Raw genomic sequence first — 27467 nt, 5'->3', positions numbered from 1 at the left:
AGTGGCCAAGAGCTGTGGGGGTTGTCAGTTTTTATGGGTTTGGTAACTTAATATGCTAACAAGTGGGAGGATTATTCCAACTAGTTTGGGGAAGGGGCCGGGATTCCCAGGAACTGGGACATCACTCACCCTTTGACCTCTTATGGTGAGCCTTAAAACTCTCATGGCACCTGTGAAAGTACCATTTAGCATGCTGTTGTATTTCAGTGAGTGTATATTGAAGTTCAAGTTCTACTAGTAGTTGAATCTTCCACCATCTTGGTGCTAATTACTGTGTCATTCTTTTCACGGTTATGCCCTGCCCACTTCCCTTCTGTCTCAATGCCAGTCTCTTTTCTATGTGCTTTACATGCATTAGCTCATTTAATTTCATTTTATAGTTGAGAAAACTTATTCTTAAACAGATTGCCCAAGGTCACAAAAATACAAAGTGACAAAAATTAGATGCAAACCCAGGCTTTAGAGCCAGCATTTGAAAAGTTGCTCAACCTTGCTAGGAATCAGAGATATGCAAATTAGGAAAAACAACACTGAGACAACTTTATCAGAAGGGCAACAGTTAATGTCTGATAAAATGAAATTTCAGTGAGCACTTGAGGATATAGGAACTCTTAGACATTGCTGATGTAAGTTTACTTTTTTGACAAACCTTTTTGGATAATGATTTCACCATACTTAATACATTTGGAGATGCACATACCACATGCCCAGAAATTTTCACTTCTAGACAAGAGAAATTCTATATACATCTCTACAGGGAAACCGTGTAAAAACTCACATTAGTTACAGCCCTACAAGTTTTGTAGAAGCCATTCAGAAGGCAAAACTTTGGAAAGGTAAACTTATAGTTCAAGATACATAAGCAGCAAGTGATCCTAAAATAGCCAGGGACTTCCTGCCAAGTCAAATGTGGAGGCTACCTTCCTTTTTGTTCTCAGTGAGGAGGGCCCCTTCCCCTATCAGAGATCTGTTTCTGCAATTCACAGAGGTGGTGGAATGTTATTTGCATAGAGTATTTTTAACTTTTCAAAGTGCTTTTACCATCATTAGGTTTCATAACAGTTGCAGGAGGGTAAGCGTTTCCTTTTCCTAAGGCAAAGAAGCTCAAGCTCAAAGACACAGGAGAATTTAAGGCCTTGGAACTCCTAACCCTCTTCAACATTTCTCAAAGTTTAATTTGCATACAAATCACTTGGGAATCCTGGGAAAAGTATGACTCAATGGGCTTTGGATGAGGCCTGAGATTCTGCATCCCTAACAGGCTTCCAGGGTACTGTTGGTCCCCTGGCCACACTCTGAGTAATGGGAGGCAGACCACTGACACAGGCTGGGTGTTGAACTCCCTGGGTCTGCTTTCCCTGACTGGACTTGGCAGTGCAGATGGACTTTAACGTAATGTTTAGTAAAAGAAAAGGATCTTGCCTTGAAAAAAATCCTAATGCTGTTCTCAATCAAGCAGAAACGACTTTCAGATTTCGTGTTTTCATTCTCTGTGACACCTTCCTTCTTCGTGTAATCTATTTGTAATTAACCTGTACACTGTGCGCAGGGAACCAAGGCTGGAGCTAGGCGGAAACATGCTTGGGTGCTCCCAGTGTTTATCTTTATGATTTGGGCTTTGTTGGAAATTACAGTCTGTCTCAGGTGCATCTGCATTTGCACCTTGGATTATACCGTTGTTTATTCATTGGTGCCCAGTGCTTCAAATAGAAAACAAACTCTTAGTGCCTTCGTGCTTCACCCCAGTCCCCTGGCGCTCCTGGGGGACAAGAGCTAAGCGTTCCTCAGGAGCTCTGTGCCGCAGCATGAACAGCATTTACCCAGAGGGGCCTTGGGAGTCTCCTCTGCCCAACGTATGGGATCTAGTTTGGTAAGCAGCCCACATCCTAAATGTTAAACAAGGTGGTGAGGCCTTGCTGTGGGGAATTCCTCTGTGAAGAGAGGATCTGGACCCAGCTTGAGGGGCACAGAGCCATTCTGGGTCCGCAGTCTGGTGTGGAGAAGGGCAAATTAGTGTGGCATACTTGCCCCTTCCTGTGCCCTAGGATAGTCGTGGGGACAAAGAGCAGCTGACAGCCCATAGGCACCTGTTCCAAACAGCAAGCCTGGTGGTTTGAATCTTTCCTTATAACCGGATAGACTGGTGTGGTGAGGTGTCAGCTTTCTTTGTGAAGCACTTTTTGGTTTTCTCAGTTACGATCATTATGAACGGTTCTCATATGGAACTGAAGGACAAATATGACGGTTGATATATTTCCAAATATCAAGCCTGTCTTGGAAGAGTTTGTTCCTGGGGTGGTCTGAATTCTAAAGCGAGGTTTGGAAGTAGTTGGGATGACTGTTATACCAGTGGTAGACAATCTTACAAGACACATTCTAACTGTAAAGATTATTCTGAAATGTAGCTCTTTTTCACTTGATTACTCAGTTAAAATGTTGAGCTCCCCCATGTGTGTAAAGTTTCATATTAGCCTTGGGGGTGGTGAGAGTAGACGAAAAAAGAATGAAAAAGAAAGATATGATTCTTAAGGATTTCATATACTAGCTGAAAAACTAAGAAACAAAACTGAGAAATATGAAAACATCACATATGATAACTGGCCCAGAGTCATCAGTCTCAAAGAGAGGGTTTTGGATTCGGACAGCAAGGGAAAACGTCACAGAGGAAGTGAAATTTAAGCTAGACTTTGAAGGCTAGGTAGTATTGTCATGTAGGGAAAACATGAACAGAAACACTTACAGCACAAGGTATCAAGAGGACAAAGAGGCTTTGCCGGAGGGGAAGGGGGTGGATGGAGGAGATAGGTGAGGGAGATTAAGGGGTACAAAATTCCAGTTGCAAAATAAATGAGTCATGGGTGTGAAATGTACACCGTGGGGAATATAGTCAATAATTATGTAATGTCTTTGTATGGTGACAGAGTATAACTAGACTTAACATGGTGATCATTTTGAAATGTATAGAAATATTGCATTTCTATGCTGTGTACCAGGAAATAACATAGTGTTATAGGTCAATTACACTTCAAAAACAAACCAACTCATAGAAAAAGAGATCCGATCTGAGGGAGTAGTGGTAGTGGGGGGAGGCGGAACTGGATGAAGACAGTCAAAAGGTACAAACTTCCAGTTATAAGATAGATAAGTACTAGGGATGTAATGTACACCATGATAAACATAATTAACATTGCAGTATGTTATATGTGAAAGTTGTTAAGAGGGTAAATCCTGAAGAGTTATCATCACAAGGAAAAAAATTTTTTTTCCTATTTCTTTAATTTTTTATCTATATGAGATGAAGGATTTTCACTAAACTTATTGTGGTAATCATTTCAATATGTGTAAGTCAAATCATTATGCTCTACATCTTAAACTTACACAGTGCTGTATATCAATTATATCTCAATACAACTGGAAGAAAAATAAATTACTTAGTAAAGCTAAAAAGAAATCACAGCTCACCATAACAAATAAAGTAATAATGAAAATGTTTGAAATAGTGCAAGAATTATCAAAATGTGATAGAGACATGAAGTGAGCAAATACTGCTGGAAAAACAGTGCTGATGGCCAACACAGGGTTGCTGCAACCTTTAATTTGTTAAAAAAAAAAAAAAATGCCGTCTCTGGAAAGTGCAATAAAGTGAGGTATGCCTAGGCAGGTTTTTTTTTTCAAACAAATTGAGGGTTTGTGGCAACCCTTCATTGTCAGATAATGGTTAGCATTTTTTACAGCAAGTATTTTTAAATTACAGTATGTACATTTTTTAAAGACATAATGCTTTGCACACTTACTAGACTACAGTGTAGTATAAATGTAACTTTTATATGCACTGGGAAATCAAAAAATTTGCATGACTTGCTTTATTGAGATATTCACTTTATTGTGGTGGTCTGGAACCTGAACCCACAATATCTCTGAGGTCTGCCTGTTTATGGGGATCAGTTTTCTCTTGAAGTCCATTCTTTCTTCTAAAATCATTAAAAATTATTTTAATGCTATCCAGTTCCACTAGTCAAAATAAAAGTAATACAATAGATCTCATGTACCTTGAACTTGGATAATGTAATGATCATCTCATGTATATATGATTTTAACAGAACCCCAGGGAGGACAGTACTCAAAATGGTAAAAATTTTGAGCCAAAAGTCAACAGTTAACACTTTTTGTTGTTTTTGCTTTTATAACCTCCCTCAAGTCAGAGTGTGTGGGCAAGTGGCCATTTTATATCTGTATTTAAGGTCAATTATGTATTTGTTCTTTTTCCATATAAATGAAAGGAATGTTACCATATCTGAATTTTACTGTGAATTATACAAATAAAGGAAGCAAGCATTAAAAAAAAAAGCACACAAAAAAAGCACAAGGGGTCTGAAAAATGAAGGTATACTGTTCAGGCTAGAACAGGTCTATGGAAGGAAGATGCAGGGGACAAGGCTGAAAAGATTGGCTAGGCTATGTTGTAAAATGTTCTGAAAAGCAAAGGGGTTAATTCACCTCAGTGGCAGTGGGAAGCCACTGAAGTTTGGCAAATCTTCAGATTTTGCCTTTTATCAAATGCTCACGGGGCTTAGTGAAATTAATATATTATCTCCAAAGGTTAAAAAAAAAAAAGAGACATTCCTAAAGAACCCATTTCTTGGCACTCAGCATACTAAAGAGCCATTTTGGTCATCACAAGACCAATCTTCTGATCCTTGCTCTGCCACTGGTTCATGGAAGATGGGAAGGATAACTTCTCTAGGCCATAATTTCTAGTGTAAATAAAATGGGCTAATCAAGATCATTTCTAAAGTTCTTTCTAGCTCTAAAATCAATTCTCATTCTCCTGTCTGATGTTCTCAAAAGAAAAACCTATTACTAATGACCCATTCAATGATATTGAAATCATAGTTTTAATTATTTAAATTTGCTTATCTGTTCTAATTCTACCTGCATCCCAAAGTAGAAATTTGCACACTGGAAAGAGTCACCCACGCTTTATTCACCGAAACGTTGTATCTGTGGAGGGCACATGACTATTTTTTTGACTACTAGGCTAGCACATAAAAAATATTTTTTAACATCACACATACATATTTTTTCAAATGTACTCGAGTATGTTAGTGAGTAACATTACTGAATTGATCTTTGTTAATTTTGTACTGTCCAGGAAATGCCAATGATAAATGTCACAAATTCATTTTCAACAGGAATTGCATCCATAAAAGGACAAATTATTTTTTCTTTCTTTCTTCTTTAAATTGGCAACATGAAAATGTCCAAGCATTTCTAAAAGCAGAAGCAAAGAGCTCATGAAAACAGAAGTGTTGTGTGTGGATGTTTTGCAATCACTCCTATGGTTTCTAGAGATCAGGAAACCTTGGTTCTGGTTTCTGCTCTTCCTCCACTAGCTCTGTGAGGGCAAAGACACCATTGATCTGGTTTTACTTTTCCTTTGAAATACCTGTCACAATTAAGGCCGTTTTTCCTTTTATTGTTTTTCCTCACTCCTGGACTGAAAAACACATGTGCTGCGACTTTGTAGTCACAGCTCTCTCTCTAGGTGTGGCACATGGTACTTAATCTTAATTGAATAAATGGATTTTTTTAACTTATCTGTATATTGAGGCAGTTGGACTACATTTCCCATGTCATTTCTATCTTTATGATTCTGTGATGTATCAGAATTTACTTTGAACTAAGTCCAGACAGTTGAATTTGTCTCTTCAGCTTGAAGCCTAGCCTTTTATTGTTCATTACCACTCTTTCCAAATTAGGACATTTTTGTCCTAACATAACTCGAAGAAAGTACAAGCAGCTAGAGTGGGCCTGTATTTAGACAGGGAAGGATTCTCTGAGGGAGGGTTGCAGAATTTGCTGAACCCAATTCCTGCCTCTTGAAGTTGTGGTTTGCATCTAAAATGACAAGTTAAAGAAAAAAACTATAAAGGTAGGTAAAGGTAAATCAAACTTCAGAACAATTTCTAAGTGGAAACTTTGATGATGTCCTAAATTTTACAGATGCTAAAATTTTGTCGATGAGCCTCCCAAGAACATAATCCAGTGCTACATGGTAGTTAGTCCTTTGTGCCAACCAAACTCCAGGAACCTTAGTGAGAAGAACCATGGCCCTGCAGGTGAATATATATGTTTCTTTAATGTAAATCAAAGCCCATTACAATGCATCCTTTTACAATGAAAATCTTCACTTATTTTGGAAGCCCACTCAATTATTCTGAGCAACATTATATACAACCCAATAGATACAATGAAATCATTAACAATTCCTTCAACCCATTATAGCTAAAGTACAAAGAGTAATTGGATAATGTAGACAACCCCAACAAAAAATATTTATTCTCACACTGTATTCAACATTAGATGATATATAAAATTCAATTGGGAAAAGGAGATTTAAAAAACTGTGCTTTTTCCTTGAACCAGATTCAAACAATGAGATGAGGATAAATCCTAGGCGGGGAAGTATTTAATTCATTGTGCTTTTATGTATTTTTCTTGCTACCTAATCCTAGTTATAAACCTTACATCTGTGCCTCTGGGTACTATTTTAACTCAAGTACAACATAATACCAGGCGTTCTTTAAAATCATTTTCTATTAACTATAAAAAAAAGTATACTCAGATAAGAACCCTATAAAGTCATTTTCTTTTAGAAGGCATCAAATATTCAGGGAACTTTATTTTTAAAGGATAAATCAAATAAGACATAGCTTTCATTGACCCAAACATGCATAATCCATCCTTAATAGAAAATGCACTCAATTGGTAATTACACAAGAATACAAAGGGAATGCAACTTTACATCTGTAAAATGATTGCTCACTATAACAATTTAACAGTCAAATTAAAACACTGTACATTTAAAAAGAAAAAAAAAACCCCACACCTTAAAGCCAATTATCTAAGTAAATCAAGGGAAATTCTGACATGGAATGATTTGACTCAAAGCAAAGAATAAGGCACCTGCTATGAATTTAGAACAGTAACTTTCACTTTTAAAGTTACAATAAAATAAAATTAGTTAACCAAGACACTTGTTTTGAAGAGGGAAACAAGTGCAGGTATTGATTTCCTGGGTGAGAAAGGCAGGTGACAATGCAGATAAAAACCTACTGGCCAAGGTCAGCTGATTCCTATTCCCGAGCAGTCAAGTTCCGAAACGTCCTTAACCACTCCTCTCACTCACTTCCTCCCATACTTAGGGGTATCAGAAGCTCTGAGGTTCACGCTGTGTATAGACTAGGTAGCAGATTTCCCATCTGTTTCTCTTAAAACAGCTTATTTTAAAGAGATATCCTGAGGCAATTAACAAAGCAAGCAGCTTTCTTTCCAATTCATTAACACATAGACACCTCTCAGGCTTTTTTCAAGTTATGGCTGAGTATTTAAATAGCCAATACTTACAACTTTCAACAGTACCAGAAAGTCAAAAAACAAAACAAAACAAAAAAAAACCTGCCTTATCACTCACCCTTACCATTAGTAAAAAGAAGTCTGATCAATCATAACCTATAAAATCATACAGAAGACTAAAAACTGACCCTTATCAGTAAATCCATTTAATTTCACATGACACTTTTATGCATCTAGTACCCTAACAAAATTTTAATCATAGATCAAGAAAGAGCATTTCCAAACTAAGTGTAACTTTTTAGTTGATGTGCCTTTTTTTGGTGTTAAAAGTGCTATTAACCTGCTAAGATGTGTTATGGCACGTTGGACTCAACAGTATATCCAGGTGAGGCATCCGTTTTTAGTAGTATTTTTCCCTAAAATGTTGTCCGGCATAATAGACCCCTTTGATATATTAAAGTAATTCTGGTGAAACCAACGGTGACATAAACGAACTTTCCCTGACTTTACTCCACCATGGTTGCTTTTAGTGAAACTGAAGTGACTAAGTTACAAAATGCTCAACCAAGTTTTCTTATAGCATCTTAGGTTAGTATATTCGCTCATGCAAAATCCAAGGTAGTGTAATAGAAATAATATTGTTAAAACAGACGTTGTGGCTATAAGCATCTCCCTTTATATAGGCATTTAGAAGCTTTTTAAAACATTTTAGGTGCTAAAGATTGTGGGAAAACTAGGCTAAACTGTGTAGTTGTTCCATTTATAAGCACCTTATTACAGGACAGTTACATGACCCTATACGGGAGTGTGCTTTCAATTCAAGAGATAGTAATAAAGTGCCTAGCTATATAAAAACTGTAAGATTCCAAATTTTAAATTAAGCTAATTGCATCTACACATTAGGGTTAATAAAATCTAGGCCTTGTCTACACAAATTTAGTCTAATTATCTATATTGTTCTCTAATAACCACATTTTAAAGACTTACTCTTTACTGACTGAATAAGTAGGGCCCACTACTGTAGCTTAACAATCAAATTTTATTGCTTTATTCGTGTGGTGCTTTTGCAAGGCACTGTGGTATGGACTAGAAAACTTGGAATGACTTGTGAAGAAACCTTGGAATGACACATGAAGGATGATATGAAAAGTCATTCTGAGGCAGGATGCTTTACTGAATTGTTTTTAACCAGGGTATCAAACATCAGGAATGAGTTCAAGTTAAAATTCACAGGAGAATGGAAACATCTTAAGGTCAGTCACTTCACATGCCCATCCTGATACTTTGAATAATCTGGAAAATTGCTGTAAAGAGAAAGAGCAAATATTAAAGCATGCTTTGAATACAACAGGCCTAGCAACTGACAAATATTTATTAAGGTAGTTCAAAAACCCAAGAGTACCCTTACAATTACTTGCAAATGCTATGTAACTTCATAGTAATACGAAGTAAAGACAGGCCTCCTTTAACAGAACAACAAAATGTCCATAAGTTATTTTTTGTCTGAGTTTCCCTGAATTTTATGCCTAAATGCCTAAGACAGCAAAGTAAGTAGTCATTTTAGAAAGAAACTAAAGCACCAAAGCAAACAGGTTTTTCTAGCACATAATTATTTTGGTTTAAGCCTCAATATTAAGTATACTTGGCCTGTTATATATGCATGTTTCCTCACTCTAACAAAGCTGAAATTCAATAATCTTTAGCTTACATAAAATGCTTGGCTCTTGGCCATTTATCAGGAAAGCTTCCAATTGGAACGTTTAGGAGACAGGCAAAATAAAATGTTTAAGAGAAACCTCAGTAACTTTAAAATGTCAGAATGTGGAAAATAGAAACACGTACTTCCGTATTAACAGCTTGCATGTTAAGATGATAAATGAAGAGAGGAAAGGCATTCTGTAATCCACTTGCAGAGGCAAGAGTCTACTACTCTGAAAGCAGTCTGCCCTCGTAACTAATTTTTCCTACCATATGTCAAACGCTTCTTTAATTAAACTAAAAACATTTGTCTCACACATTAAATTGCCAACAAGGTACACTTCCTCTATAGTAAATCAATTCTTCACAGTAGCTTTACTTTATAAAATATACACAGTTTTGACATAAAGACATTACATTCTGGAACATGTTAAATTAGGTTCAAACATCCATATGTACATAATGTTCATAGGCTTCTCTTTTACAAACGTTGCAAAATATTCTACATTCTCATTCCTAGACATATTTTTGTTTTGGTCTAAATTTCTTTCAACTTGACCATTACTAAAGACCTGACCTCCTTTTTCTGCTCTCCTGTGAGCTCAAATCCAGCTGGGAGAAGTTTCTAGAGCACCACCCTCTGTGCATATGTGGGACGAGTAATTTGGTTCAGATGAAATAGAATTATGCGGAGCTCCCGGCAGGTGGGTTGAGAAGACGCGGGTAGAATTCACCATTGATGGGTCACCACGTCATCCAACCCCGTCACCCAATACCCTACCCGATGGTCGCCCCCAAAACACTTACCAGAACCACAAACAACAAAAATGAAGAGAGCCAATAACCAGGGTCCTACAGACGCCTTCTCTTCGGGAGCATTTCTCTGCAAAAAGGAAAATCCACGGTTTCTAATGCAAAAAACCTCTCTGACCCGGGCTCCCACCGCCTGCACCCCGGCCAGGTCGCTGGGTCCCCTCACCGTTCCCGAGTTTCCCACCTCCCCGAGCTCCCAGCTTCGCGTCCAGCTCGCGGCGTCGGGCTCCTGAGCCGCCCGGGTCTGGGGAGGAGAGCTCGACGCGGCCCTGGGCCCGGGCCTTAGACCCGGCTGCGGAACCGAGAGGGGCTCCCACTCGTCCCTTACCGAGGTCTTGGCGACGTTGCCGCGCTGGGTGATGTTCTTGCTGTGCTTCTCGTTGGCCATACGGATCCGCTGCTTGGCGACCATCTTCGCGGCGCGACCACCTGCCCCGGCCACCCCTCGGTCTCACTCGCTGGCCTCCTCTCGGGCCGCCGCGACCGACGCTCCGCTCCCGGTGCCCGCGCCGCCGGAGCGAGAAGGCTCTCAGGCGGGAAGCTAGCTCGGGTCCCTGGGCCTGGGCGCGGCAGGCGCGGGGGGCTGAGCGCTAGCGAGGCGCGGGCCGCCGACTAGCTGACGACACCGGGCTGTCCGGCGAGCGAGGCGGCCACTCGGGAGGAGGAAAGCAGGCCTCCGCGATATTCTCGCGCCGCCGCTCTGGCCGCCGCCTGGAGCGTGGACTAAGAGGAAGGAAGCGCAACGCAACAACCGGACAGTGCAGCCCGTCGCCGCGAACTACTTCGGGTTCGGATGCCAACGTCAGCACTGGGCGGGCTCCGCCCCGCGGAAGTGCGAGCTCCGCCTGCTGAGAAAGAGAGAGAGGGAGGGTGAAGGCAGGAGCACCGGCCGTAGCTCTGCCCTCCCACGCTCCGAATAGTAGAGCCTTAGAGCTGCGCGTGCGCATTCGGGCTCCTTTGCCTCGTCTCTCTCCAACCGGAAGTGAATTGGCTCCGAGGCTGGTAGCCCCGGAAACACCTGTTCACCGCCTCCACGCCGGGGGAGACGTGTTGGGGCCGGGTTCGGTTGTCGTGAACTCTGACCCAAGCGTATGAGTTTCTCTTTCCGGCACAAGATGGCGCCGTCCACGCCGCTCCTGACGGGTGAGTTCTGAACGAGCAAGAGACTGTTTCTTCAGAGCAATATTTTTTGTGTCTTTCCCCTTATTGACCACCCGAGAAGCCTTGGAGTCCTATTCGCCTTTTCTTGTGGCTTGCGGAAGGCCGGGGGACCTCTTGGAATTGGTGTAGCGTGGCAGTCGGAAGTGAGGCCTCGGCCTCTGGGCTCCAGCATTCTTCCCCCACCCACCCCTTTGCCCATCCATCATTCTTTCCTGACGCTTCAAGTTCTGAAGGAATAGAGGAAGGGGCCTATGAACAGAGTGCTAGTGGAGTTTGTTACCGTGGGTCTGCAATACTGGTATTACACAAACGCCTATCTGTTGACAGCCCTTGTTGACAGTGTGGAGTCATTTAGCTCTGTAATAGGGAAAAAACATAAACATTTGACTTAATCTACTAGAATAACCACACTTATTAAATACACTTGAATTTAAGTAATGCCAGATTCTGTGCTTGTTGCTTTAATTAAGTTTGGAGGACTGAGTAGCGCGAGTGGAGTTACGGTAGAGTAGGCTTTAAGTAAGTAAGACTGGTCTGGGGGAGGTAGCAGTGAGCATTATAAAGCAGCAACGTTAGAACATTAGGTTTTGAAGCTGAGGCAGAGTTTATAATGTTGGAGAAGATAATAAACTTAGTCTTGGACAATGTCTGCGATGACTCTAGATTAGAGTGATGGCTGGGAATCTCATATATGGATATCAAGTAAGGCGAAGAGAGTTAAAAGGGAAAACAAGGCTCTGATTTAAGTCACCAATAATTTAATAACATATAGAAAGAAAAAAAGCCATTGAGGAAACAAGGTTGTCTACTTTTGAGGAAAGGGTTTATTTCTCCTGAGGTTTGAAAGGACCCTTAAAAACCTTTGCACTTTTTGCCATTCTCCATTTTGAGACCTTTGTTGTTAAACACCATGCCCGTTCATATTCAGTCTGACTACCACAGTTCATTCATCAAACACTTATCAAATACTGACTACAATTTGGTAGATAACATGCCAGACAGATACTGTTTAAACAGCATAATTACATAATTAAATGAATTTTTTTCCTGTAGCTTCATAAAGGTAGTTTTTATGTTATTCACAATTTTGGAATACTAAATGCTTATTTGAACTTTAATTTAAAAATTAGTACATTTAAAGATCTGATCCGTTTTTTTCCCTTTTGAAATCCTTACAGTGGCTCCTCACTGATTACAGGATGAATTCCATCCTGTTTAGCATAGTATATGGAACTCTTTATAATCCCTGAATAGCTCTTGGCATTCATTTTATTCCATGCCACCTCATCCTATTTTGTTCTCCATCAATATTGAACTGCTTATAAAACCCTTGAACAACCTATTTCCTCAATCTAGGACTATCGTCTTTCTCTTGATTTGGCTGACTTCTTTTTATCTTTTGAATTTCATTTTAGACATCATTACTTTGTGAAGTCTTTTGTCAGTCTTCACAGATAGTCTCTCACCAGGCTGTTTTTGAACCTCATAAATACTTGATTTTTTTTCCCCACTTATCATGGAGGATAATATCTGGTTGTTTAGATACTTTTCTCCCCTGCTAGATTGTGAACTTCTTAATGGCAGAGGCAGAATCTTATTCATTGGTGTCTTCTCAGTACCAGGTACAATGCCTGGTAAATAATAAACATTGTATGTTTAATGGAGGGCTAAATTAATGAAGGATAGCCACTTTATTTGTAGTCAAATTAATCAAGAATGACAATCTTCTTACAGTGCTTAAAATCAAGGACTTAGTAAGAGCTTAAGGGTCATCTAGTCAGTCTGCTGCTTGTATTCTCATAGTGGCCCGTAGAAATTAAGTTGTCAGATTCACATGGCAAATTGGCAGAGTCAGGATTATATTCAATCATTCAACCCGATGGTCCATTTTTCTTTCACTAGAGCACACTGATTAATCTTTTAAACATTTTTAGTATAGGTATTTTAGTTAATAATAGATTATTTTACTTATAAAATCCTTTTTTAAACTTACACTCATGGAATTTTGAAGTTGTGAATAATTAAATATTATACAGTAAATTTTATTAGTTATGATTTTTAATTGGAAATGACAAAAAGCTAAAGCAGGTGAAAAGGGGATTTTTTAATCTCATATAATGTTAAAGCTTCTAATGTTACACCCAGGTACTCACATGATTCCAGAAATCTGTTTTTATTCATCTGGGGCTCTTGCTTTCGTTTTGATTAAATTTATTCTCAGGTTAATGTCCTAATTGGGAGCTCCATGTTTCCATTCAACCAGCTCAGCAGCCCCAAAAGAAAAAGTACATTGGTATTGGTGCCAGTCTCGAGGCTGGCTGTCTTTGGCTTGGCTCGGCTCTTGCTCATCTTTGAATTTCTTTCTTTCTTTCTTTCTTTCTTTCTTTCTTTCTTTCTTTCTTTCTTTCTTCCTTTCTTCCTTTCTTCCTTTCTTCCTTTCTTCCTTCCTTCCTTCCTTCCTTCCTTCCTTCCTTCCTTCCTTTCTTCCTTCCTTCCTTCCTTCCTTCCTTCCTTCCTTCCTTTCTTTCTTCTTTCTTTCTTTCTTTCTTTCTTTCTTTCTTTTCTTTCTTTCAATTGAAATATAGTCAGTTACAGTGCATCAGTTTCTGGTATACAGTATAATGTTTGTCATACGTATACATGCATATAATTGCTTTCATATTCTTTTCCATTATGGGTTACTATAAGACATTGAATATAGTTCCCTGTGCTATACAGCAGAGATTTGTTTTCTATTTTACATATAGTAGTTATATGCACACATTGAACTCCCAATTTATCCCTTCCAACCTCCTTTCCCCCAGATAACCATAAATTTGTTTACTGTATCTGTAAATCTATTTCTGTTTTGTACCTAAGTTCATTAGTGTCTTCTTTTTTCTTTTCCTTTTCTTTCTTTTTTTTTTTTTTTTTTTTTTTTAGATTCCACATGTGAGTGATATCATATGGTTTTTTTCTTCCTCTCTCTGGCTTGCTTCACTTAGAATGACGATCTCCAGGTTTGTCCATGTTGCTGCAAATGGCATTATTTTATTATTTTTTGTGGCTGAGTAGTATTCCATTTTATATCTACCACAGCTTCTTTATCTAGTCATCTATCAATGGACATTTAGGTTGTTTCCATGTCTTGGCTATTGTATATAGCACTGCTATGAACATTGGGGTGCATGTATCTTTTTGAAATTTAGTTCCCTCCAGATACATGCCGAGGAGTGGGATTGCTGGATCATATGGTAAGTCTGTTTTTAGTTTCTTGAGGAATCTCCCTATTGTTTTCCATAATGGCTGCACCATACTGCATTCCCACCAACAGTGTAGGAGGGTTCCCTTTTCTCCACAGCCTCTCCAGCAGTTATCATTTGTAGACTTTTGAATGATGGCCATTCTGTGAATTATTCCATTTTTAATCAGGTCACCAAGACTAATTATATTCTCACCCCTGGATATGTCCTAAAAGTCTCCTTAAACGGGGAGCCTGGATGCTAGGCATGTAGACCATTAATGGTCCTTACATGAAGACCATATTGTCCAATCAGCTTGCCTAGTTGAAGCCATTAAGATAATCAAAATTGAGTTATTTTTCTAAATTTATATATATTTCAGTGGTTGTAAGGATTGGAAAAAGTATATTATAATAATCATCAGTGCTTGCTTTGGCAACACATATACTAAAATTGGAATGATACAGAGAAGATTAGCATGGCCCCTGCACAACGATGACACGCAAATTCGTGAAGTGTTCCATATTGTTTAGATAAACAAGATTATACTGTATAGCACAGGAAATATATACAAGATCTTGCGGTAGCTCACAGCAAAAAAAAAATGTAATAAATATATGTATGTTTATGTATAACTGAAAAATTGTGCTTTGCACTGGAATTTGACACAACATTGTAAAATGACTATAACTCAATAAAAAATGTTTAAAAAATTAAATTAAGTTAAATTACATTTAAAAATTTTTTAAAAAAAGGAATAATCATCATATCTTTGGCATGGGCCCTTTGTTTGCTGAAGCCCAGTAACTGTTTTCTCATATTAACTCAGGCCTAGAGCAATAAATGGTATGTGAGTATCTAGAAAGACTAGTTAAGTTTTAAAAAGATATAATATAGGTACAATATTTTATGTAATTATTGTTTTTAAGCAGCTATTCTGTGTGGAACTCTGGCATTTATTTGTTGCTTTAATGCAAAGTACTGTGCATTCTAGATTTTTCTTTCTAATAGAACATATTGTTGATCCCTTTTGATTAAAAGGGAAAAGCATTAAAAAGAAGGAATTATAGCAAGGGTCAATACACTGTATTAAGCTACTCCTACATTTTATTCACAGTTTTACGTTTAGTCGCTTATAATTAAAATGAATTCCTCATTAGGAATATAGAAAAATTGTTTCAGTTATTAAACAGTTTTTGAGTCCATATTTATTTTTGCTTTTATTTACCTATAATGCAGTTTATGTTCTGTTATGAACCTGATTTTGTGTTTCTTCTGATAAACTTTGTCTATCCATGTATTCACATTTGTTTAAGTTGCTTAAACTGGGAATCCAGTATAGTATCTTAGTGGTTCCAAAATGTCTTGCAGCACTTTCTCACAGTTTTGCTTCTATGTAGGGAAGTGTGAAATAAAATATTTGCTTTAAATAATGTGTGTGTGAACAAAACTATATGTATGAACAAAAATGTAATGAGTCACTATAATTTTTAGGATGAATTCAATTGATAATTAGTTCCCCTAAAATAGATATACCTATTGTAAAGCATCATGTACCAAGAAGGTTGTCTACTTTATGGGAACCAATGTATCATCAGTATTAACGTGGCTTTCATGTATACTTTTGTCTTGTGGAATATGTTTTTACCTTAGTACAAAAATCTTGGGTCTATTTTAATTTTAATTTAACACTTTTGTCCAGTATTCCCAAGCAAAACCATTCTTAAGAAATGTTGAAAAACTTTTGATTAGTTTAATTTCTTGCCATATTGTGAGCAAAACATTACTTTAAAAAATGGTAGGTAACCTCCTTGGTTAAGTTTATTTCAAAAAAAAGTTATTTCTAGGTGTTTTGTTTTTTTTGGGTTTTTTTTTTTTTTTTTTTTTTTTTTTGGTGTAATGGAAATGTCTCTGCCAGTTATAAAATTCTGGTTTTTGAAGTGAAAAAAAAAATGGTAGGTTTAAAAAAATGAATTAAAAAGAAAATGGTAGGTTTATGAAAAGCCTTTTTTTAAATACAAATTAAGACTTATAAGAATTTGCCAAAAACAGTAGAGTTCCCGGTTACCCTTCACCTAGCTTTCCCCAATGATAATGTCTTATATAACTATAGTATATTATTAAAACCAGGAAATTGACACTGGTATGGTAGTATTTATTAAACTACTATCCTTATTTGGATTTTACCAATTTGTGTGTGTATATATTGTGCTAAGAAATGTTATCACATGTGTAGATTCATATAACCACCACTATTAGGATATAGAACTGTTTCATCACCACAAAGATGTTACTCTTTTATAGTCAGACCCTCCTGCCAACTGTAAGCGTTGGCAACCACTGATCTGTCATCTATTACAATAACTTTGTCATTTCAAGAGTGTTACATAAGTGAAATCACAGAACATGTAACCTTTGAGTTTTTGTTTTTAAAGTTTTTCTTATTTAGAATGTGAATATGTGCATGTTGAAAAGCATTTGATTAATTTGACTCAGGATTTTGCTTCTCCAGGAACTAAAACCAGTAATTGAAAACAACATTAGACTGAATGCTATTTGAGCAAGAAAAACATGGCACTTTTCACCCTGATTTTTGTGTCAATATTGCCCTCTGAGATTTTGGGTTAATAATCTGCATGAAAAAGTGTGGGTTGTAAAATGATTATAAATCAATAAAAAATGTTAAAAAAAAAAAAAAAGAAAGAAAGAAAGAAAGAAGAAGTGTGGGTTAAGTGGGAGTTTTGCCTCCCTGCTCCTTTCTTAGTTTATTTTGGCTCCTGTAACAAAAATACCGTAGACTGGGTGGCTTATAAACAACAGAAATTTATTTCTCACAGTTTTGGAGACTGGGAAGTCCAAGATCAAGGCACTGACAGGTCCAGTGTCTGGTGAGTGCCTGCTTACAGGTTCACAGGCAGCCATTCTCCCATGTCTTCACAAGGTGGGAGAGACAAAGGAACTCTTTGGGGCCTCGTTCATGAGGGCACTAATCCTGTTCATAAGGGCTGCCTTTATGACCTATTTATCTCCCTAAAGCCCCTTCAAATCCTTTAGGAATTAAGTGTTTTTTGTTGGTGGTGGTGGTGGTTTTTTGTTTTGTTTGTTTTGTTTTTTGTTTTTCGGTGTTTTTTTTTTTACATTTTTTAATTGAGTAATAGTTATTTTACAATGTTGTGTCAAATTCTAGTGTAGAGCACAATTTTTCAGTCTTACATAAATATATATATTCATTGTCACTTTTTTTTTTGCTATGAGCTACCACAAGATCTTGTATATTTTTCCCTATGCTATACAGTATAATCTTGTTTATCTATTCTGCATTTTAAAATCCCAGTCTGTCCCTTCTCCCTCCCCATCCCCTTGGCAAACACAAGTTTGTATTCTATGTCTATGAGTCTGTTTCTGTTTTGTATTTATGTTTGTTGTTTCTTTGTTTTTTTGTTTTGTTGTTGGTTTTGGTTTTTTTGGGGTTCCTCATATAAGCGATTTCATATGGTATTTTTCTTTCTCTTTCTGGCTTACTTCACGTTGAATGACATTCTCCAGGAACATCCATGTTGCTGCAAATGGCGTTATGTTGTCAGTTTTTGTGGCTGAATAGTATTCCATCGTATAAATATACCACATTTTCTTTATTCAGTCATCTATTGATGGACATCTAAGCTGCTTCCATGTCTTGGCTATTGTAAATAGTGCTGCTATGAACATTGGGGTGCAGGTGTCATTTTGAAGTAGGGTTCCTTCTGTATAGATGCCCAGGAGTGGGATTCCTGGGTCCTATGGTAAGTCTATTCCTAGTCTTTTGAGGAATCTCCATATTGTTTTCCACAGTGGCTTTCCTTGCTTCCCTCTCCCACTCTTAATGATTTAGATGTCTTCTTTTACATTTTGTGTTTATTCTTTTTGTAATTCATGGCAGTTCTCTCCTTTCCAGTTATGAGTTTCTCATTTTTGTAGCATCCTGCTTCTTTTCTATTTAGAGTAGACCTGTCAATATTTCTTTTAGCATGGGTTTAATGTTGCTAATCTCTTTTAGTTTTTGCTTGTCTGTGAAGTTCTTTATCTCTTCTTCTATTCTAAAGGATAGCCTTGCTGGATAGAGTATCCTAGGCTGCATCATTTTTTCATTCAGGACTTTAAATATATCTTGCCACTCCCTTCTGGCCTGTAGTGTTTGTGTAGAGAAATCAGCTGAGGGCCTTATGGGGGTTCCCTTGTAAGTCACTCTTTGTTTTTCTCTTGCTGCCTTTAGGATCATTTCTTTATCCTTGACTCTGGCCATCTTGATTATGATATGTCTTGGTGTGGGTCTGTTTGGATTCTTCCTGTTTGGGACCCTCTGAGCCTCCTGTACTTGGATATCTGATTCCTTTAGGTTTGGGAAGTTTTCAGTCATGATTTCTTCAAATACGTTTTCAATCCCCTTTGTTCTTTCTTCCCCTCCTGGAACCCATATTACATGTAGATTGGCACACTTTCTATTATCCCGTAGGTCCCTTATATTGTTTTCATTGTTTTTTATTTGTTATTCTCTCAGCTGTTCTGATTGGGTGCTTTCTGTTTTCCTGTCTTCTAGGTCACTTATTCGTTCCTCTGCATTATCTAGCCTGCTTTGTACAGCCTTTAGGTCAGTTCTCATCTCAGCAAATGAGTTTACTAATTCCACTTGGTTCTTCTTTATAGCTTCTGTTTCATTTTTGACATATTTTATATCTCCAAACACTATTTCTTTTAGTTCGTTCAGTACTTTGATCACTCCTTTTTTGAAATCTTGATCTAGTAGGCCATCAATGTCTATTTCCTTGATCGTGCTTTCAGGGGATTTCTCTTGATCTTTTAATTGGGAGTGGTTCTTCTGCTTCTTCATATTGCTCATATCTCTCTGGCACTGTGGCTTAAGGGGTATCAGTTACCTAGTTCTCCAGGAGACAGTGTGCTCTTAATGATTTTATTGAGAGGTCTTTGTGTCTTCGCCCTGTTTTGTGAACTCAGCTTGCTGTTTCCAGAGGCCCTCTGTTGGCACCCTCATCTGCGCTGCTCCCATTGGCTGTCGGCTAGCATATTGCGCCCCCTCCTAACACTGGGTCACATGCTGAGCTCTTACTCGGTGGGCGGGCGGGTTACTCCCCCTCCTGATGCTGCAGTCAGATGCTGCGCTTGGGTGGAGGCAGGTGGGCAGATCGCGCCCCCTCCCAGCACTGTGGTCAGGTGCTCCGTTCCTGCCAGGAAGGCGGGAGGCCGCCCGCCCTCTCCCGGCGCTGCTCTGTGCAGCTGCCCACTCCGCCTCGGGTCGGCGCTCGGAAGGTGGGCTCAGGGAGGACCGCAGAACGGCCCCACCCCTGCTCCATGCCAAATCTCAGCTCCTTGTTTGTCTTGGCGGCGCAAGTTCTCTGAGGTGCCAGGGCAGAAAGAGCCTATCTTCCTTGGGCTGTGAACAAGTCTCAGTCCTGCCTAGGAGGTTGTGGAGATCCCACGGATTCAGGTCTCGGCCCCGCCCCTGCCCGGGAGCTGCGCACAGGAGATGGCCGCTGTGGCTGCGCCCCACCTCTCTTCTCGAGAGAAGCGCCAGTAACGGCAGCGCAGGTCTGAGGAGACAAAGGCTACAGCGCCCTTCCCCCCAGGGCACACTAGCTATATTGCTTTGCTTTTTTTGCAATTTATGGAGGACTGAGGTGGTTCTGCTCTGTATCCCCTCCCAGCCACGGCACTCAGCACCCTGCAGTCACCTGCGGCTGCCTCAGTGCAGCCGCCCCTGTGCTCCGCCCAGCTCGGGCAGCCTGTCCCGGCCCCCAGCTGCCGGCTCGCGTCTCGGGCTGGGTGTCATGGGGACCCTCCATGCCCATTTAACTCAGTTCTGTCGGTCAAGGAGTGCTCAGGGTGGATCTGAACCTCGGAGGCTCCCCCTTCGTCCTGCTGGCCTCTCTGCTGGAGGGGGGAGACCCAGTGAACAAGTGCCAGTCCTTCTTTGCCGCTCCCTCCCCGCCGGATCGGTCCTGCACTGTTTTGCTTTTTCTTCTTTCTTTTTTCCTTTACTCCTACCAGACTTTTGGTGTCTTTGTCTTTCAAAGAGGGCGATGTTCTGTTGGAGTTCGGCAGGTGTTCTGGTTGGCTAAGCAGGTCCGTAGATGTGAGTTTTGGTGTATTTGTGGGAGAGGGTGAGCTACCAGCATCATTCTACTCCACCATCTTGCTTCTCTCTCGAAAAAAAGGAATTAAATCTTGTTATATGAATTTAGGGTGGGGATACACATTCAGTCTACAGCAACTCTTTGGGGATCTTCTGCATAGCTTAGTTTGAGATGTAGGTATGATATAGAAATTTTGCAAACAAAAAACCTTGTACCTGTACTGGTTGCCGTGAATACCTGAAAGTTCCTACTGCTGTGGCCAGAAGGCTATCTTCATGGATTCCTTCATGGATTCTGAGGTACAGCCACCACTTTAGTATAACATACAAAAGCTTTGAATTTTCTCCAGGTAAAGATTGTGGTCAGTAATGATGACAAAGTCAAAAAATATAGAGGACCAAGGTCACTGGTTACAAGTGTCATGAGAACACAAGAAGCTGAGATGAATGGGAGAAACCTTTTTTTTCTTTTTTTGGCAGTGACTTTAGGCATATATTCTTGGGACTTCCAGCCAAGGCAATGAAACATGGTTTCATCAAATCATATGCAACATTTGAAAAATATACTGTGGCTTCATTGGGAGTATATTGACAATCGTCCATTTTGTTTTCCTAGGTGAATATGAGAATTCTGAAAGGGCTCTTAGTGAGTTAAATTGCCACTGCAGCTTGTGAGAGGGATCTCATTAGGCTGACAGAATTTTATGTAACCTAGTGATAACGTGTAATCTGATCACTATAAATTCCCTAGTTTGGGAAATTCATTTTTTATTAATTCCTCAAATAAATGTTTGTTAAAACCTTAATTATAGTATTAAGAAAAGAGTGGCCTATTTTCTTCTAAATCATAATGTGTCATATAGTATATTGTAACAGGGATTAGTTCGGTGACAAGAAAGAGCACAGCTTTGCCTGTGTTGTAAGAGAATTTTGATGCAACGTTTGACCTTAGACAAAAGGTTGAGAAGCCATTGAGAATTTTTGATGCTAAAGAATTAAACTTCATAGATTAGCAATGACTTACTGCATAGCACAGGGAATTACATTCAATAACTTGTAGTAATCTATAATGAAAAAAATATATATATGTATAACTGAATCACTATGCTGTATTCCAGAAACTAATACAGCATTGTAAGTCAACTATACTTCAATTCTTAAAAAAAGTTTGGAAAAAGGGGGAAAAAAGAAAAAAAAGAATTAAACTTCATAGTTTTCAAGTCTTCTAGGAAAACATTTTCTGTCACAAAATTTTTCTGCATTTAGTCTTAGCCAAAAAGCCAGGAAGCAGTGGTACAAAATGTTTCTTAAATGTATTACAGAGTTTTAGAATAGATATCTTCACTGTTTCATTCAAGGTATAGCAGGAGACTGAGCTTCTTTGAAATCATTATCTTGAGTGCAGTGATGGATTTGTTTTTTTAAGATCCCTAATGCCTAGCACATAGAGCTATGTGGGGGTTAGATCATATAGAGCCTTGTAAATGGTGGTATGAGGAACTTAGATTTTGATGTATGCAGAACACTTTGGTAGGTTCCATTTTATTCAAGAGCAAACTACCCCTCAGTGTAGTTTGGCGACACAGTGTAGTATATAAGGAAACATAGTGCCCAGTTATATACTTGTAGATGTGTAACAAGGAACTCATCATTCAATGTTTACTCACTTATATTTCATCTCCTCTAGAATGATGCTCCACGAATACCTAGATTTTTATCTTGTTCATCAAAGTTATTTTATTTTGTTCTAACTGTTTTAAAGATGTTAAATGTTTTATTTATTTTTATGAAGCCACTCAGTCTGTGGCCTTTTTTAAAAAAATTTTTTTAAAGACCTTTTTTTAAAATTTTTTATTTATTTTTGTTTTTGGTGAGAGAGGGTAATTTGGTTTATTTATTGATTTTTAATCCATACCCTCGTGCATGCTAAGCATGAGCTCTACCATTTGAGCTATACTCTCCCCCCATTCTAACTTTAAATGATTTACTTTGGAAAGGTTAACTGTATTATTTTCAATATCTGAAAATTGAGCTAATTAATTTACAGGTAGAAAATTCATGTTATGAGAACCGTCCCTTGAGAAGGGAAAGGAAGTAGAGATCAGAGTTGGAGCCCAAAGTGTCCACTATCTACCAGCTCTACTGCTTTCCAAGTAACCAGGAGAAGAGTGGGAGATTTGTGAGTAGCTGGCAGAAAAGGAAGCAGATGAAATTGTTGCCGTGGACTTCAGTAAAACTTTTTCTTTTCTTCAGCTCTTACACTGTTGCTGCTAGCAAGAATTCTAGCTGATAAAACAGTAACTCATCACTAAGTCCTGTCAACTTTTCTCTTAAATATTGAACACTTATTCTCCACTTCCCATTTCCACTGGCAACCCTAGTGCGAGTCCTTGTGTTCTCTCCTGTGGGACTCCTGCAGAGCCGCCTCGAATAGTCTCTTCACACCCACTCTTACTGCCTCCTGGTTCTCTTCTGTACCGTGTACCACATTGACCTTTTCACAATCCAAATCTGGTTTTTAAAAATCTGCCTAAAACTTTTTTGAAGTTTCTCACCATTCTTAGGCTACAGACCAACATTGCCTAACTTAGGCCACAGGATCCTGCTTGGTCTGAGCCCTGCTGTCTTCTCCAGCTTCAGCACCTTCCAGCCACACAGGCCTCTTTCCGTTCCTCTGACACTGTCATCGCTCTTGCCATTGAGTTTCTGCACTTGTTACTGTTCTCCTTGCTTGTTAACTTCTATTCATCGTTCACATCTCAGCACACAAATCATTTACTCAAGGATGCTTTCCCTAATCTTCCATTTTTAGATCAAAAGTCCAATCACTCACTCTAGTAGTCCCTTATACTTTCCTTGGCAGCACTAAACACAGTTATATATTTGACTAATTATTTGATTAGTGAGGTCAGGGCTCAGGCTGTTTCCCTTCCTGTTGTATCTCCAGTCAGTACTCAAAATGGGGCCTAGACAGTATTTTCCCCCACAATAATCATTTGTTGAATGAGCGAATTATTTTATTTGGTTCAGCTTTAGAAACTTCTAAATCAGCCATTTTAAAAAGAATAATCTAGTTCTGTACATGTTTTGCTGATTTAATCTTGAACTTTGTTACCACTTAATTTTTTTAGGTTATTACTGTCATTGGGTGCTTAGTAAATGAAAGTCTCATCCTACTTGTTCTCTTAGTTTGAGAAATTTTAAATACATTAATAATGTTTTACATCTTTTAAGAACTTCGAATGAATATAGACTATATTTTCATGTTATTATTTTATATAAAGCACAGTGTTCTAATGTTTACATTTTGCAGATTAGGGCACAAAGGCAGAGGTGGTGATGTATTGAAGGTTCCACACCCAGATAGGAACTGAAGTCTGCCTTTGAGTTCATGTCCTTTCTACTACAGTACAACTGCCTTTCACTGGTGACAGTTAACAGTTTTGAATTTTTATTTATAAAAGTTACTTGAGAGTAAGCTGATACAAAGAAGATTTAACTTAGACTCAGCTTCTAATTCTGTTTCCAGCAGCCATAAATTTTGAAAATGAGATTATAAAATAATGTGAAAACATAATATTAAGATCACTTTTTTCCATTTGAATGAAGGAATATAAGTATGAATGTTGTATCTCAATGCATATGCATAGATTTGTTGTAAAACAGATAAGAGTAGATTTAGTAAAGTAGCTTCCTTAGAGACTAAATGAATATGCTTTATAGGAAAAAAAAATAAGAATGAAATTACCTGTCTTTAGTCAGTTCAGGCTACTGTAATGAAGTACCACATTCGTTGGTAGCTTATATATAACAGAAATTTCTTTCTTACAGTTCTAGAGGCTAGAAATCTTAGGCCAGGGTGCCAGCGTGGCTGGGTTCTGGAGAGGACCCTCTTTTTGGTTGGTGACTGCCAACCTACTGTATCATCATGTATTTTCTTTGCTCTTCTTATAAGGGTACTAATTTCATTCATGAGGACTCCACCTTTGTGATCTAATAACACCCCACCAAAGGCTCCATCTCCAAATACCATCGCATTGGGATTAGGGTTTCAACGTGAGGATTTTGTGGAAACACAATCAATCTACTCCTTACCTGTTTATTTCTCAGCAGTTATATGATTTCATGCAAAAGAGCAAGAAAAATGTATTCTTTTAATGCTAATGTTCTTTAGTTTTATGAAATGTTTAATAATTTCATTAATATTTTGATGGAAAGCTTTTTGTTTTTTAAGACATTTATGATAATTGAGTATTTATCAAAGTAATGGTGATTCTTTCCATTTTCTTTCTTTAGTCCGAGGATCAGAAGGACTATACATGGTAAATGGACCACCACAGTTTACAGAAAGCACAGTGCTTCCAAGGTAGGGTTTATTTTGTCAGGTGATGTTATCAAGAACTATATAATACATTCTAAATCATTTTTGTTATATTCTGAACAAGAAAGAAAAAGAACAGATAAACTAGTTTCTTCAGACATGTTATGTAGTGTTAACAGAAGATGGAAAGAATGCATATTCTCTATCAAGAAAGTGATCTTTAGATTTGAAAATCATAGCTTAAGCATATTTGAAAGAAAACAGGAGGGACCTACTATATAGCACGGGGAACCATATTCAGTTTCTTACAATGACATATAATGGAAGGGAGTCTGAAAGGAAAAAAAAAAATATATATATATATATGTATGTGTATGTGTAACTGAGTCACTATGCTGTACACTTGAAACTAATATTGTAAATTAACTACACTTTAATAAAAATTTGTTTTAAATAAATAAAAAGAGAAAAGGTGTAGACAACAGTGTAATTGAGTTCATGCCTCTAGCTTAGGATTTTATCTTAGAGAATGGGGGAAAACTTGCAAATATGATAACCAAACCACTGCCTATAATCTTCATGAAATCATAGAATGAGAAAGATACAAGGAAGGAAGAAGTATGAAACAAAGTGTACATATATATATATATATGTAGCTAGATAAAAACAGATATTTTTCTCAAAAAGAAACATTGAAAGGATAAACCAAAAACTAATAAAGGTGATTATCTAGGGGGAGAGAGAAGTACAAATGCAGGGGACATGTTGGTTAATGAACTTTGATATATGTAGTTTTGACTTTGGGCCATGTAATTGTTTTAAATTTTAAAAAATTAAAGTGGAAAATGGAAATAGGTGCTTTTATATTAAGTAGGGGACATAACCATATGATGATGTGCAGAATTCTTAAATGCGTCCAGTAGTTTTATTGTAAACAGACAATTGATACTGTAGAATAAAACAAATAAATAGTTAATGTCATTTGGAATGAAGATTTTCGACATAAAAGTGAAGGAGGGATAGACTTGCATATATCAATGTGAACTCATAATTTCTTTTCATACAAACATTTTATTTCCTAGTTCTGTCCACTGAAAAGTTCTGGAGACGGTGATAACATAGGAGCATTAAAAACCCTGCCTCACAGATTATGCTCTCTAAACGCCATTCTTCACTAAAAGGAACCAGTTCTTGGAGCAGTGGTTTTCTCCAGGTCTAGGACAAAAAAAATGTATGAGTTGAACCAGATATATCTTGTGCCAGAAAGCAAGGAAGTTATGAAAGAGTAATGGGGTTATGTTAGAGTCACAGGAGTCAGCTTGGAGGGGTTCATATCAGTCTTAGATGGGACAATTTGAGCATTATAAAGAATAATGACTATAAGGATTAAAACATGTTAAGTATATAAATACTCCCTAAAAAATCCTCCTCCCTCCAAATCTTATTGGTTAACATTGGAAGTTGATGGGGTCCTTGCTCAGTACTTTGAAAACTGATAAATAAAGAAGGAATCAAGCATTTATGTTGCTTTTCCCATACAGAGTCACTAAATTGTTGATGAGGAAAACTTCTGTATAGAACATTGGGGTGGGAGCTGGGTGGAAATAGCTCAAGTGGTAGAGCACATGCTTAGCATGCACAGGGTCCTGGGTTCAATCCCCAGTTACTCCTCTAAAAATAAATAAATAAATTCAATTACCTGCCCCCCCCAAAAAAAACCAAAAATAAAAATAAAAAACATTAATAGATGCAGAAGGAATGATGAGATTAGATAGTCACTATTTTGTAGTCCTGTAGAATTCAAGCATCAGTAGCTCTTAAACTTTTATATACATCAGAATCATCTGAAGAGCTTGTTAAAACATAGATGGCTGTTCCCTCCCCAGATTTTCTGATTATTAGATCTGGGGAGGCGCCCCAATGATTAGAATTTTTAACAAGTTCCCAGGTAATGATGATGCTGCAAATCTTGGGACCATACTTTGAGAATGACTAATCTATGCAAATGATTGTTAAAAGATGCTGAAACTGTTAGATGAACTGTTGATAGGGAACTTTATAACCAGGGTGACATCATCTGAGTCTACTGGCCAGATTTTTATTAGACCCAGTTCTCTAGAACCTTGTTACAGGAGGTATGGGCCCAAGACTAGCCAAATTGGCATTACCTTGAGCCAGTGCAGAAATGTGACATCTCAGGCCCTACCCAGCTTACTGAACCCAAATCTGTATTTTAGCCAGATCCTCAGTGATCTGTATGCACATTAATATTTGAAACGCACCACTGTAGAAATAAGACTCTGTGTTAAAGCTTTTGTGCTGCACTTCTTTGGGGTATGCAGTCTCCAGGCAGTAGGAATGAGGGGGAAAACGGAAATGAGATAAGGAAAACGTGAAAGCAAATACAGCATAGAGTGCTCTGAGCTGATGAGAGTCACAAAATACAGCCAGGTTGCTTGGTCATGCAGAATCCTCCAGAGAGGTTATGTGGAACCACTGTGCTCCAGAACAATCTATTGTGAAGAGGAAGGGTAAGAAAGTGATCTGCAGCCAGAGCCTCTTTCCGTCTGCTTGGGTTGAATCTGAGTGCCAGTGACCCTCTTCCTTCTACTGCAGTAGGCATAACGGAAGCTGTGCTGAAATGTGGCCCTCATTCCTGGGGAGTCTGAGACAACCAGAGGTGTTGGGAGATGAGGTGGCCGGTCTCTTCATTAAATAGCTGACGCCTGGGAGAAGGAAGGGCTGAGTGAGTCTGAGGAGGCACATAGCA

The 27467-nt window shown here is 38.3% G+C and overlaps 2 protein-coding genes and 1 non-coding gene across 3 annotated transcripts in view; 2 read left to right on the top strand and 1 right to left on the bottom strand.

Moving 5' to 3' along the window:
- Positions 1-6120: 6120 nt before the first annotated feature.
- Positions 6121-10750, bottom strand: SERP1 (stress associated endoplasmic reticulum protein 1). Its single transcript, XM_045514452.2, has 3 exons — positions 10196-10750; positions 9862-9937; positions 6121-8660 (listed from the first exon to the last, which is right to left on the bottom strand). The coding sequence occupies exons 1-3, from the start codon at positions 10277-10279 to the stop codon at positions 8620-8622; spliced, it is 201 nt and encodes a 66-aa protein (XP_045370408.1). The 5' UTR covers positions 10280-10750; the 3' UTR covers positions 6121-8619.
- A 134-nt stretch (positions 10751-10884) lies between these two features.
- EIF2A (eukaryotic translation initiation factor 2A) overlaps positions 10885-27467 on the top strand; it is a 40257-nt gene continuing 23674 nt past the window's right edge. The window contains exons 1-2 of the mRNA XM_010951975.3: positions 10885-11010; positions 24673-24742. Of these exons, the coding sequence (XP_010950277.1) occupies positions 10959-11010; positions 24673-24742 (122 nt within the window). The 5' untranslated portion in view covers positions 10885-10958. The remainder of the gene's footprint in view (positions 11011-24672; positions 24743-27467) is intronic.
- LOC123616040 (U6 spliceosomal RNA) lies at positions 14673-14779 on the top strand. Its single transcript, XR_006723902.1, has one exon. It is a non-coding gene; the product is annotated as a U6 spliceosomal RNA (small nuclear RNA).

This window comes from Camelus bactrianus, chromosome 1 (assembly GCF_048773025.1).
Source record: "Camelus bactrianus isolate YW-2024 breed Bactrian camel chromosome 1, ASM4877302v1, whole genome shotgun sequence".
Classification (NCBI taxonomy): Eukaryota; Metazoa; Chordata; class Mammalia; order Artiodactyla; family Camelidae; genus Camelus; species Camelus bactrianus.
This window is presented reverse-complemented; position numbering and strand designations above follow the sequence as displayed.

Excerpts from the sequence above, each read along its gene's own strand:
- SERP1 (XM_045514452.2), bottom strand. The coding sequence starts at position 10,279 with ATGGTCGCCAAGCAGCGGATCCGTATGGCCAACGAGAAGCACAGCAAG. Across the intron at positions 9,938-10,195 it reads GCAACGTCGCCAAGACCTCG|AGAAATGCTCCCGAAGAGAA; the intron begins GTAAGGGACGAG and ends TCCTTTTTGCAG. Across the intron at positions 8,661-9,861 it reads TTTTGTTGTTTGTGGTTCTG|CAATTTTCCAGATTATTCAA; the intron begins GTAAGTGTTTTG and ends TTCTCTTTACAG.